Here is a 14,086-nt window from a genome sequence, read left to right on the forward strand (position 1 = left end):
TTAAAACCTTTATGGGTAAAACATGCTAACCATCATCTGAGCGTTCAGTGAGTCGTAATTTTTTTGCTGGTAGAAGGTCTTGCCTCAATGTTGATGGTTGCTGACTGATCAGGCTGGTAGCTGCTGAAGGTTGGGGTGGCTGTGGCAATTTCTTAAAATAAGACAGCAATGAAGTTTGCCACATGGATTGATGCTTCTTTTCACGAATGAGTTCTCTGTAGCGTTCAGTGCTGTTTGATAGCATTTTACCAACAGTAGAACTTCTGTCAAAATTGGAGTCAACCCTCTCAACTCTGCTGCTGCTGCTTTATCAACTAAGTTTATGGAATATTCTAAATCCTTTGTTGTCATTTCAACAATCTTCACAGCATCTTCACCAGGAATAGATTCCATCTCAAGAAATCACTTGCTTTGCTCATCCCTAAGAAGCACCTCATCTGTTAACGTTTGGTCATAAGATTGCAGCAATTCAGTCGCATCTTCAGGAACTTTTCCTTTGCATTCCCAGCTTGGCTGACTGGCACAAGGGGACTAGCTTTCAGCCTGTCTCAACTTTCAACGTGCCTACCTCACTTAAGCATCATCACTTCTGGCTTTTGATTTAAAATGAGCAATGTGCAACTCTTCCTTCACTTGAACACCTAGAGGCCGTTGTAGGGTTATTAATTAGCCTAATTTTAATATTGTTGTGTCTCAGGGAATAGGGAGGCCTGAGGAGAGGGAGAGAGACAGGGGAACAGTGGTTGGTGGAGCAGTCAGAACACACAGAACACTTACTGATTAATTTTGCTGTCTTATATGGGCACCTCAAAACATTTACAATAGTAACATCAAAGATCACTGATCTCAAATCACCATAACAAACAATAATAATAATGAAAAAGCTTGAAATGTTGAGATAATTACCAAAATGTGATACATAGACACAAAATAAGCAAATGCTGTTGGAAAATGGTGCTGATGGACTTGCTGGATGTAGGGTGGCCACACACTTGCAATTTGTAAAAAAATGCAATATCTGCGAAGCACGATAAAGTGGAGTGCAATAAAACACGGTATGCCTGCATAAGCCAGTTATCTCTAATTTTGGAGCTATTTATAAACATTCACAAAGTATTTATACCAGCTAGCAGTTGGGGAAACCTGGAAGAAAGCAGGAAAAATCCCTAAGATCCTACTAAAACCAGTCTCTCCTGTACTGTACCGACTATACCTACTGTATACAGCCTATATGGACTGTAGAGAATGGACTGCAACAGGAACAAGAGCAGAAGTGGGGAGACTAGTTAAGAGACTGCAGAGTGCAGATGGGGATGATCGTGTGGACTGAGGTGGTGACAGAGGAAATGGAGTGAAATAAAGTGATGGATTCAAAAGAAGTTTAAGGAGGAAGATCTTTATGGAATTAAAAGACCAAAGGAGGATTTAGTAGTAATTTAAGAACAGGTGTAGAGAGGAGGAACTTGAGTTTGTTTAGCCACAGTGAGTTTGCAGTGACTGAGCGCGTCCAAGCGGAGATGTTAAGGTGGCATTTGCCTGTATGGGTCTTATGTGCACAGAGGAAAGATCTGGGCTGCAGAGAAAATTAGAATTGCTCGTGTCATGGGAACTGAGAGGAGCGATCACCCTGAAAGAGAGTAGGGTGAAAAGATGATCTACAACCAAACTTTTAGAATCTCTGACATTATAAAATTCCGGTCAGGAGGGACGAGTCAGAGAAAACTGAGAGAAAAACGTGCTTCAGGGATAGATTGGTATTATTAGGATTTTAGGGATTTTCCTACTTTCTTCCAGATTTCCCCAACTAACTGCTAGTTGGTGTGAATACTTTATAAATATTTATAAATATAAATACTTCCACAACTAGAGATAACTGGCACCTGGCTCACTGAGAAAACATTTTGATTCATCAGTCTCATGGAAAGTCTCGTAGCAAAAGAGAATGTCAAAAATCCTTTCCATTTTGACTGTGGAGGAATTGGGGGAGCAGGGAAAGGAGTGGGAAAAAGCAAGAGGCCTGTGGATACCCAGAAGGGTAAAAACATTAATCAGTAGTTTGGAGACCAAGAGACATACCTTTTATTTTTTTATTTTTATTTACTTTTTTCTTTTTTGTGAGGAAGATTTCCTCTGAGTTGACATCTGTTGCCAGTCTTCCTCTTTTTTTTTTAGCTGTTTGAGGAAGATTAGCCCTGGGCTAACATCTGTGCCAATCTTCCTCTATCTTTTTGTGTGTGTGTGGGTCACTGCCATGACATGGCTTGATGAGTGGTGTAGGTCTGTGCCCGGGATCCGAACCGGCAAACCTGGGCTGCCAAAGTGGAGTGCACCAGACTTAACTACTATGCCATGGGGCTGGCCCCCAGCATACTTGTTAAAATAGCTGTGGAGAGTAATTTTGAGGATCAAGTGCAGTAAGTTAATTTGAGGAAGTTTGCAAATGGTAAGGTGTTAGTTTTTGTCCAAGGTCACGTAGTGAGTGGCTGGTGGAGTCAGGGACTCAGGAATGGGGCTGGATGGGGTGCAGTCATCTCCTTGTGGACATGTCTCCATTTCTCATGTTGGGTGCCTGCTATTGCCCCACCACCTCAGTTTGCTAAACAACCAGCGTGGTGAAGAAAGTAATCGTTCTTGGCAAAGGGCATTTCCAGGTGAGAAAAAAGTGCACAACTTAACACTTTTAATGGAGTGTTTTTCATGTATTTTACATCTTCCCAATCTTAGTGAATTTGATCTTTTTATTAATTTCCTGGGATCATCATTGGAACACAGTTATTGTATTATCCTAGAGATGCTGGGAGTTTTTGAAATGGGACAGGACTGTGTGGCGCTTTAGTGAATATTCTAGGATAATTGGGGTTTTTTTCCATCCTTTTCCCTTATAGTCTGTGTTCATTCTCCCTTGTCTCTACGATTGATGAGACTGCGTCTCACCACATGCTTTCCCCCGTTTTCTTCCCTCTCTCCTCTCTTTTAACTCTTACTGCTTTTTAGCTTGTACTTGGGGCTTGGCCTTCCTCACTGCCAGGGCCAGTGTGTTCCTTTTCCCTCTTTCTTGGTTAGGGAACACACTGGGTAAAACTTTTTGGATTTGAAAGTGTTTAATTTCTGAGACTGTTTTCTTGAGAAAATGCTAGCGTATGCAAATCCAGCTTCCAAAGCCGAATGAGAGAGAAGTTCTTCTCTACAGAAAAATTCTAATAAATGCAGAAAGAATGATAGAATTAGAAATCAATATATTCCCCTTGTTGAAATAGTAGATGATCAGTTGATACTCAAATGGTGAGAAGTTAATGGGACACTTTAAAATGGAGAGATCAGGCTGACTCCCTGGAATCCGCTGATTATTTGTACCAAATACGACAAGACACAGGGATTCGCAAATTTTTCTGTAAAGGGCTAGGTAGTAAAGGTCTGGGGCTGGGTGGGCCATACAGTCTCTGTAGTTGTCGGGGGAAAGCAGTCACAGACAGTACGTAAGTCAATGAGCGTGACTGTGTTCTGATAAAACTGTGCTTACGAAAACAGCAGCGAGTTGCATTTGGCCCATGAACTGTAGTTTGCTCACCTCTAATGTAATAGGAAGTACATGGCACCACCTATGGAGTCGTCTTGTCCAAAAAATTGGACCTGCATCAGGTCAGAGCTCCAGGTCTAATCACAGTTTTCAGGAAATTGAGGGAATGAGACACAAGTTAGATGACATGCAAAATCCAGACTATGAGGCGTTCTATAGGATGAATATGGTTTCTCAAGTAAATCACTGTATGAAAAAGGGAGTGAAAGGGGCTCTTTTGGGGAAAAAAAAGGAATCAGATGTAATATGTGGAGTTTGAATTGCTTGTTGGAGCAAACCAATTGTATAATATATCTTCGAAGACAATCAGGGAAATTTGAATATTAGATGATTTTAAGGAATTACTCTTAATTATTTTAGGTGTAATTTTGGCATGGTAGTTACTTCTCAGCAATGAATGCTGAGGTATTTATAGGTGAAATGGCATGATGTCTGGGATTTACTTTAAAGTACTCTAGTAAACAATATATGTAGTGGGTAGGTGGAGAATTGATGAAACAATTGGCAAAATGTTGATAATTGTTGAAACTGGATGATAGATATATGAAGGCTTATATTGGTCTCTTTACATTTTGTATGTTTCAAAATTTTCATAAGTTAAAATAAAGTCGAACATACCCCAAAAAGTGAATGTGTCGATGAGGGGGTGCACATGGAAAAAGAAGGAAGAACCAAATGAAAAGATATTTTTTCATATAGTTGGAGGAATTTTTGTTTTTGTTTTTATTGCTGGTTCTATTTGTTTTCGTAGTCGTACTTCCTTTATTTTCTCAGTTGAAGTTCCTTTTACCACTTCAAAATAGAGTTCTTGTTTTCACATTCTAATTTCAAATAGCAGTCCCAGATTACATGTGCCACTAGCACTCGTTAGGCCATTTAGACTTCGTTTGGAAATAGAAATTGAATTACTTTACTAAACTGCTTTGTGTGTGCATGGATAAAGACCTTGATTGGATCTTTGGTACTAAGTTTGCTAGCCAGTGTGCAAACCTTTTATTTTAAAATTATGAACAGGAAAAAACAGAAAAAGAATACAAAATAACAAGAACTTATATATTTTTAAAATGACTGAAGGAGGATGCAAGTGACACAATTAGTTTGAGATGCAGAGCAGCGAATCAGAACAAATAGCTAATTACAAATCAGTGGAATGTAAAAGTGCATCACAGTAACCCACATTTTTTTTTTACCAATGGCTTTGCAGCTGACTGTCAGGGTGACTCATTCCTATGCTGGGAGAGTGAGGTAATGCTCTTGTGAGGGGTGATGTCATCTCTCTACCTGAACTGCATGCATGTCGCTTCTTGTGGCTCTCAAGGAAAAGCACCATCTGCTTTCACATATGCAGCCTGAAGGACTACAAAGATTGGTGCAAAGGTTAGCAGCCATGTGTATGACTCATAAGCAGCCAATTAGTGAAGAGCAGCTGTTTAAAAGTGAACTTTAGTTTAGTGGTTACCAAGGGGAAGGTGGGTGGGGGGTGGACACAAGGGGCGAATGGGCACATTTATATGGTGACTGACAAATAATGATGTACAATTGAAATTTAACAATGTTGTGCACTATTATGACCTCAATACAAAAAAATTTTTTAAGTGAACTTTTAAAATTATAATCCAGAAATATGTCATGATGATTCAGTATTGAATCATAACGCTTTTTTGTTGTTTTGGGTTTTGCAAGTTTTCTCATTAGGTTTATGCTGATGAAGATTTGACTTTTAAAATAAGGCAGTTTTTCTCGATATGGCCAATCATATCAAATCATCTTGGTTGTTTAAACCATATTTTATTTTTTCTCTTTTTTTAAAAGATTTTATTTTTCCTTTTTTTCCCCAAAGCCCCCTGGTACATAGTTGTATATTTTTATTTGTGGATCCTTCTAGTTGTGGCATGTGGGATGCCACCTCAGCATGGCTTGATGAGCAGTGCCATGTCCTCACTCAGGATCTGAACTCTCGAAACCCTGGGCTGCCAAAGCAGAGCTCGAGAACTCAACCACTCAGCCACGGGGCCGGCCCCTAAACCATATTTTCTTTTTTTTTTTTTGAGGAAAACTAGCCCTGAGCTAACTACTGCCAGCCCTCCTCTTTTTGCTGAGGAAGACTGGCCCTGAGCTAACATCCATGCTCATCTTCCTCTACTTTATATGTGGGACGCCTACCATAACATGGCTTTTGCCAAACGGTGCCATGTCTGCAGCTGGGATCCGAACTGGCGAACCCCGGGCCACTGAGAAGCGGAACATGCGCACTTAACTGCCGCGGCACCAGGCTTGCCCCACCATATTTTCTTAATTGCAGATGTTTGTTTTACATTTGGAGGCATGTAGATCATCCTTGAAGCAAAGATGAATTTTAGTCCATATCAGTTTGACAGTTTGGGTGGTTTTTTTTGTTCCCTTAGGAGCCATCGTGCTCCCTAAGGACGTGCTTTAGGGGAAAAGAGATTATTAATAGAAGACGAACAAGTCAAAATAATTGTTAACTATTTACCACAGACCCACTAACTCCTCTTCCTCTTCCTCCTAGTGATGCACACCTACTTTCCCTGTTTGTACTTAACTAGTACTACTGTTGACAAGACCAGACCATTGAAACACCTTTTTCAACTTTATCATAGCTTGAATTTACTTTTCTAGTAAATAGAATACAGAATGCCTAACATAATATGGAAGGCAGAGAATAGTAAATACTTGATTTTCTAACTGATATGTGACTCAAAGTGTGAGATCATATTGGCTTAATACTATATATTCTCTCAGGGTATGTGTGCTATGACCTAAATCTGTTCTTAATGGCAACTTCAAGTTGGACAGTCTACAAAAGATAAAAAGTTTTGATGTTTTGAAAATAAAATGTTATCTATTGTTATCAAGAAAGATAAGAAAGCAAAGAATGAAATAGTAATGCTAAAACTCTAAGGTGATATGAGGTGGGTTACATACCAATGTCATTTGAAAGTTTATTAAAAAGCAAATGTTTTTTCAATAAAGAATAATAATTGGAGATCTTTAAATACCTTGAATTATGATGAACCTTTGATTTAATGGTATAGCCCTCTGAGTTTAGTTACAGAGCTCCTGCAAGCGTCTTGAGTGCCTTTCTTTTCTTTTTAACCTCTTATTTGGAAATAATTTCAAACTACAAAAAAATTGCACAAATGAAAGTGGCACCAAAAAAAAAAGCCCCAAAAACCTAACCCTTAGATATCCAGATTTACCTATCCCAAACCTTGTTTGCTTTATCATTTGAGTGCTTGTGCACTCGCGCACTCTCTCTGTCTCTGTCTCTGTCTCTGTCTTTCTCTCTCTTTCTTTCTTTCTCTCTCTCTCTCTCTCTTCTTTCCCAACCCCTCCTGCACACTTTTTTTTCTTGAAACATTTGAAAATAAATTGGCTATTCATCATGGCCCTTTACTCCTAAAGACTTCAGCGTATATTTCCTAATATATTCTTACATAATCACAGTATAGTTATCTACTTCCTAAGTTTATATTGGTACTTTCCCTTCTGTATTCCAGCTTTACCAGTTGATCTGGTAATGTCTTTTATAACCTCCTCCACCCCCAGGACAGCGTCTCTAGTGTAGGGTCAGGTAGTACATTGATTTGTCATGATAGCCTCTTTTAATCTGAGTTTATCCACAAACTTTGCCTTTTGTGACATTGACCTTTTTGAAGAATACAGTCTTTCTGTCCTTTTATTTAAAAAGTGAAATTTCTTCATTTTATACTTGTCTGATGTTTCCTTCTGATTAGATTTAGGTTGTGCATTCTTGGCTGGAATACTACATAGGTGACACTGTGGCCTCTCTCAGGACATCTTGTCTATGGTTAATCAATGTTGTTAATTTTGATCATCCAGTCAAAGTACTGTCTGAGTTCTCCACTATATAGTTACTGGTTTTGTTTTCAAAAAATTTCTTGTAACTAATAAGCAGTCTGTGGGGAAACACTTTAAGAACATGCAAATATCCTGTTCCTCATCAAAATGTCCACCTAGATTTAACACCATTGCTGATTTTTGCCTGATGCAGTCTTTACTACAATGGTTGCAAAATGCTAATCTTTCCAACTCCAGCTCTACTTTCATACTGACCGGTAGATACTTAGCATTTTATTTCAGTAATAGCCCTCCCTTCTCCCCCATATATTATTTATTTTATCTATTTGTTATCAGTATGGACTCATGATTTCCTTTTTTTCCAATGCTTTATAATTCAGTACTTAATTGGTACTTAAATTGTTCCTCATTTGGTCAGTGGCAATCTCCCATCTTTTTTGATCACGTCCTTACTTTCGAGAATAAGATGTTAAAGACTCATCTTGTACCTACCATGCCCCACCCCTGGGATCAGCCATTTCTCCCAGGAGCCTTGGTTCCTTTGGTGGAGAAGGGAATTAGATAACAAAATCTGGGCCCTAGCTTTGAGTGTATTACTTTACAGCCGCTGTATAAACACTGTATCAACATAAATGTAAAAACAGCATACCAGGTAAATATTTCTCAGAGGTACAATAAGCAATTTTTGAGAATGTAATGGTGTCTCAGTTTATAGTTACATCAAAAAGTAAAGTACATTAAGGAATGGGAAGACTTTGATCAGCAAACTGACACTGCCAAAATTTTCTTGGATTTCAAAGCAAAAACATAAGTGATGCTAGCTTGAAGGACAGATAGGATTTCAGTGGGCAGTGTTGGTACAGGAGGGTGTTCCAGGAAGAAGAAATGACATTGACAATGACATAACCGAACAATAAAAATAACATGAAGTATCATGCTTAAGTAATGATGCCTGGTTTCCGCCCATGTGGGGAAAAGTGAAAAACAGGAAGAAAAGGTTGTTTGAGGTCATGTCTAGAGAACTTTGAATGTCAGACTTAGGATTTGGGGTTTTTAATAAGAAGATAATAGAGAGTTGTTGAAGATTTTTGAATAGTGTCATGACAGGCTTAACTCTGAGACTCAGAGATTAATCTAGAAGATACGTAGAGGTTACACTGAGGAAATTTTCAGTGAAGAACTGTAAAGAGGCTATTGTAATAGTTCAAGCAGGAGATAGAAGGATTTGAAGTAGAAAATGAAAGAAAGAAATGGATTAGAATAGTGTTTTTCAACCTGTTCCCCAGAACCCCAGGGGAGAGGGCAGAGCTGGGGGAGGGGAGGATGTGTGAGCCAGGCACCAACTTAGAACTCTTAGCGACTTTATGGGAGTGTTCAAGTAAGTATCCCTTTAAAGATGGGATTCTGCTGCTTAAGGAACAAAGAAGTGCATAGAAAAGAATTTTTTTTTAAAGAGTTAAAACCAACATTTGTTTGGAGTTTTGTTTTTTTTATTTTTAAACTCATGCTTCTTTCATATTCGCTTTTTTTGAAATTTTGAGCCTGGATGATCAGGAAAATAGTTGTGTCATTAGCTGAAGTAAGTCAAATTGTATATATTTTTAAATGCCAAAAGATCAGTGTCACAAAGCCATGCACTGATACTCTTTCTCAAGAAACAAGATGTTCTTGGCCAAAACCTTGAGAGTCATCCTGAGCTGTTTTTTTCTTGATCATTCCATACAGGGAATCCGACATGAAATCCTGTTGGCTTTACTTTCCGATTGTATCCCAAATCTAACCACCTTCCGCACCCCCGGTGCTGTCACCCCGATCGATCAGAGCCACCATCATCTGGTGCCTTCCGCTTGCTCTCGCTGCCTCCACCCCTGCCTCTGCAGCCTGTTCGCTCTCACTGTGCTTCCTCAAACACAACGGACATCCTTCCACCTTGGGGCCTTTGCAAAGGCTGTTCCCCAGATATCAGCATGGTTAACTCTCTCACATTGAGATTTTGCTCAAGTGTTAACTATCTCACTGGGGCCTACCCTGAGCTCCTTGTTAACAGTCCCCTCCCCTCCCACATGCACATTTTCCAGTCCCCCTTTATCTTGTTCTATTTTTTTCCCTATGGCATTTATCACCTAATATACTCTATAATTATTCATTATGTTGTTTGTCTCCCAACACAAGGGTTTGAGCTCACAAGGGCAGTGATTTTTCTTTTTTTTTTAACTTGTTTTGCTCCCTGGTCTATCTTAAGCAAGAGAATAGTATCTGGCACACAGTAGGCCCTCAATAAATATTGTTAAAAGGAGGAAAGATAACTAAGAGCATAAAATCAGTAAGCTTGGATGCTAGGCTTCTAGCTCATAGTAGATTTGAGAAAGTAAAAAAAAAGAAAAGATGGTACACTGCTTGAATCAACCTGTGTTCCTTGGATCTAAGCCTGTGACAGTAATTGGCCTGGATAAAATATGCCTGGAAAGTACTGCATATACTATCCATTCGCTAGAAAGCCATATTGTACTACATTACAATAGTAAATACCGAAAGAACTGCTATAGTAATGTCTTCTTGAACTCACTTGATCACAGAGCTCTCTTCTGATAACTCACTTTTCATTAGGGGATGGTCTTGGCCCGTGGCAAACAGAGTTTGAGAAAAACCATCCTGGAGTATCACGTGTAGGCCCAGGAGAGATCGACAGTTCTTTTAGGTTGCTTTGGTTGATGAACTGTGCTCAGAAGGAGGCTACAGTACATCAGGCTCAAGGCTCAGCTCTTAGTTACTACTCTTAAAGTTATGATCCTTTTAAAAGTTAACTTTTATTTTAGGTATTTGGGAATAAGATGATCATTCCTTCCCTGGATGGAGACCTCTTCCAGTGGGACCGAGACCGTGAGAGCATGGAAACAGTTCCTTTTACCGTTGAGTCACTTCTTGAATCTTCTTATAAATTTGGAGATGATGTTGTTTTGGTTGGAGGAAAGTCTCTCACTACATATGGACTCAGTGCATATAGTGGAAAGGTGAGTAAAAATGTTGAATTTATTTGGGGAGAAATCAGATTAAATAGGGATAGAAGAAAGAATTTCTTATACTATTACTGGGTGAAATTATAATTTTTCCCCGAGGATGTCGTTTGTTTTAACAAAAGACCTGTGAAGTAGGAAGGGGAAAATATTACTAAGAGAAACTAAATTTATCCAAGATAACAGAATAAATAACAGAGCCAGGAATAGCAGGAGGCAGAGAATTAATAAATATGATCTACTGTATGTTTTTCATACATTATTTTGAAATCTTCACTGTATTACTAGGGGTTACATATTTTTGTCTCCATTTGGACAGATGAGGAGCCCTCCAAAGATTAATAAGGATCTCAATTAGAATAATTGCTCCTACTCATTTATTTATCTAGTTTGATCCTATAGCAAGAGGATCCAAGAGGAAAGTTTGTGTTCATTTTACAGATGAGAAAACTGAGACTTTAAAAGGTTCAGAAACTTCCAAGGTCAGATTTGACTTAGATATGTCTGATGATAAAGTCATGCTCTTAATGACCTAGACTTTCTCCAATATTAACTCTTAGGATAATATCATAATCCAATTCTAAGATTGGGTCTTGTAATGTAAATTCATTGTTAGGAATAACTAATTAAAAACATCCTTTTTTGAAAGGTAAAAATCTTTTCTTAACTCCTTAACACCTTGATTTTGAATATTTTTTGTATATGGACTTAAGACTAAAACAAGGAAATATAGGAAAATGAGCTCTTGCCCTTGAGGTTTTCAGCGCTTCCTTATCTAAGTGTTAGGCCCATAGCACCTTCTTGCTCTTGCAGATGCTGTTCTGCTTTTTCCGCCACCTGTATCTGCCTCATACGGAGGAGGCCTTGTGAGCCTCTGTCTGCTTCAGTATTCTCACCTGTAAAACACGGGGATTGAGCCCAACCATCTAATTCTCTGATTTGATGTGCTGGGACAAAATTCTGATATTCGAGCAGGAATGCTTCTCTTTTTGAGGCCTTTAGATCATAGCAAGAGTCTTCCTTTTTCTTTTAATGAAGATCTTCAGGAGATCCTTTTAAATACTATAGCTATTAGAAAAGGTTTAAATTTTTAAAAACTAAATACTTCTGTTGTATGGAAACTCTGAGGTTGATTTTTTTTTTTAATTCACCTGGAATTTTATTCATGTTGTTATTGCTAAGCTATCACAACTGGTTATCCATTTCTTCTTGTATATTCCATGGAAATCCTCAAAGACAGACTAAAATTATCTAAATCCTTAAAATTATTCCCTGAAATAAATATTCATTTGTAGTTTTATGGTTCTAAATTACTCCTTTTAGGAGTTGGTAATTTAACTGATGCTTCCTAAGACTTGGGTACTTTTTACACATTTTTTAAATAAATTATAGAGATTCTTTTAATGTCTCTGGTCTCCTGTAACTTATAATCTTTACTGATTTTGTATCGGTCTTTTCAGGTGAGGTATATCTGTTCAGCTTTGGGTTGTCGCCGATGGGATAATGATGAAATGGAACAAGAGGACATCCTGCTTCTGCAGCGCACCCAAAAAACCGTTCGAGCTGTTGGACCTCGTAGTGGCAATGAGAAGTGTGTATCAAATAATGTCGTGTGTCAGATAATTTAGAAGTACAAGAACACCAAAATTCATTGGATTTTTCTTTGTGGCGATTTTCTGAACTATTTTGTTGCCCTAAAGCATACTACTTTTTAAAGAGAAATCTAGGCCCTAAATTAAAAATGGTCTCATGGTTATTAACAGATCCTGGACTTCTCACCACGTGCTTCAGGATATGGTAACAAGAAGGAGTCCCATGCCATGTCTGCATATTAGTTTAGTCTTAGGTTAATGATGTTTTCATAGCAACCTCACTGATTGAAGTTCTTTGAATGCAGAAAGCTTTTCTGACGAAGCTAATGTGCTTTATTTTAGCGTGTGCCTGTTTGACCCTTAGCTCTCTCTAGTAGGTAGTTTTATAGTTTGACTACCTCAATTTTAAAACAATACTTTAGTCTGTTTTCTTAAAGTGTTACAGTATAATTTATTTGGTCAAATTCTTTTTTGTTTCCTTTTTCAAATAATGAATTCCTCATGTAATTTTTATGTTTAAATACGTGATTAAAAAATAAGATTGGATTAGACATGCTGGTCCTAAATCACATGCTTGATTTTTTTCAAACCTAATACTTAAATTTTAAATTGCTCATATAGTAAAAATAATTTTAGATCCCATCTTTGTCTTTTGAAAGTGAACAGACTTTTAGATTTTGTCTGATGGAATATAATTCAGTTTCCTTTCCCGGAAATTATTTTCTCAAATTCGGTTAAGAATGTATTCTTTGTACGTTAACTGGACTGTGACCTTTGATCTGCTGACAACCTGACCTTCTTTATCCTGTTAGGATTTTGTTTCCTTCAGTGTTTGAGTGTTTTCCTGGCTGTTCAGGTACCATAGAAGCAGATGTTCAACTTAGCAGGATCTTGAGTTACCAGAATAGGAGGAGTCTGGGGTCTAAAATCCACGTTCCTTAAGTACATATTTTTTAACAGATGTCAGAATTCTTTAGCCATTTTATATCAAAGTAACAAGAGCTTGTGTTGTCAATAGTTGTGATTTTTCTATATATTAATTATGGTGGAAACATTATCACTGCCACTTTATGGATAAGGACACTGAAACTCAGACAAGGTTAAATGACTTGCCAGGTCTCAGTCAGTAGAGATCTGAGACTGGAGCTGAGGTGGCATGACTTGAAGGTTTGGTATACTGGGTCACGTTGTATTTCAAGGCTGTGTTTTCATAGAAATCTAAAATTGATGCATTCGTCTTGCCTTTTACTTTGATTTTTTGGGACATATTAATTTCTCTGTACTTGAATGAAAATTGCCCAGACCATAATTAAGAGGTAAGGCAGACTGCATGCTGCCTCAGTTTAAGGTGACATGTTTGAGAAAATCACTCTGATTTGGAAATGTGAACATTTCTTAATTTTTAAGAGAAAAATCTATCCCACAGCTGTTGCCATTTCCCAACTCTTAGAACCATTGTTTCTAAAGGGTCAGGACAAAGTTGTGCCCACTTGTGGCATAAATTGGCAAAGCCCTCCTTTCCTCAAGATTGTGTTGAGTTGTTCTTTTTCTCGTCACAAAATTTTAGTGTTTGCTGCTTCAATCTAGGAGAGTTCTTTATTATTGGGTCCATTTATTTAAATGTGAATTTCTAAAACACACCTTTGTAAATTTAAGGTGGAATTTCAGTGTTGGCCACTTTGAACTTCGGTATATTCCAGACATGGAAACTAGAGCCGGATTTATTGAAAGCACCCTAAAACCCAGTGGAAGCAAAGAAGAGTCTAAAATTATTTCAGATCTGGAAGAACAGGAAGCTGCCATGTTGGACACAGTGATAAAGGTCTCAGTTGCTGATTGGAAGGTTATGGCGTTTAGTAAAAAGGGCGGACATCTGGAATGGGAGTACCAGGTACCTAAAACCACTGAGAATTTATAAATATGTTTCTTCCTTTCTCAGTTTGACCAAACACATTGGGGAGAGGGAAATGACTGCCATTTTGGATTCTCAACTTGTTCTCTATGATTTAAGAAATTTGTGGTTTTACACCCATTAGAATGGCTTTTATGAAAAAGACAAA

General features: G+C 38.1%; 1 protein-coding gene across 3 annotated transcripts in view; it reads left to right on the forward strand.

Annotated features, from left to right (window-relative positions):
• Positions 1–14,086, forward strand: part of EIF2AK3 (eukaryotic translation initiation factor 2 alpha kinase 3) — a 69,014-nt gene that overhangs the window by 21,784 nt on the left and 33,144 nt on the right. For all 3 annotated transcript variants that reach the window (XM_070236199.1, XM_023618757.2, XM_023618758.2), the window contains exons 3-5: positions 10,237–10,431; positions 11,895–12,025; positions 13,683–13,917. In XM_070236199.1, coding sequence (XP_070092300.1) covers positions 10,237–10,431; positions 11,895–12,025; positions 13,683–13,917 — 561 coding nt within the window. The remainder of the gene's footprint in view (positions 1–10,236; positions 10,432–11,894; positions 12,026–13,682; positions 13,918–14,086) is intronic.

Source organism: Equus caballus, chromosome 15, assembly GCF_041296265.1.
Source record: "Equus caballus isolate H_3958 breed thoroughbred chromosome 15, TB-T2T, whole genome shotgun sequence".
Lineage (NCBI taxonomy): Eukaryota > Metazoa > Chordata > Mammalia > Perissodactyla > Equidae > Equus > Equus caballus.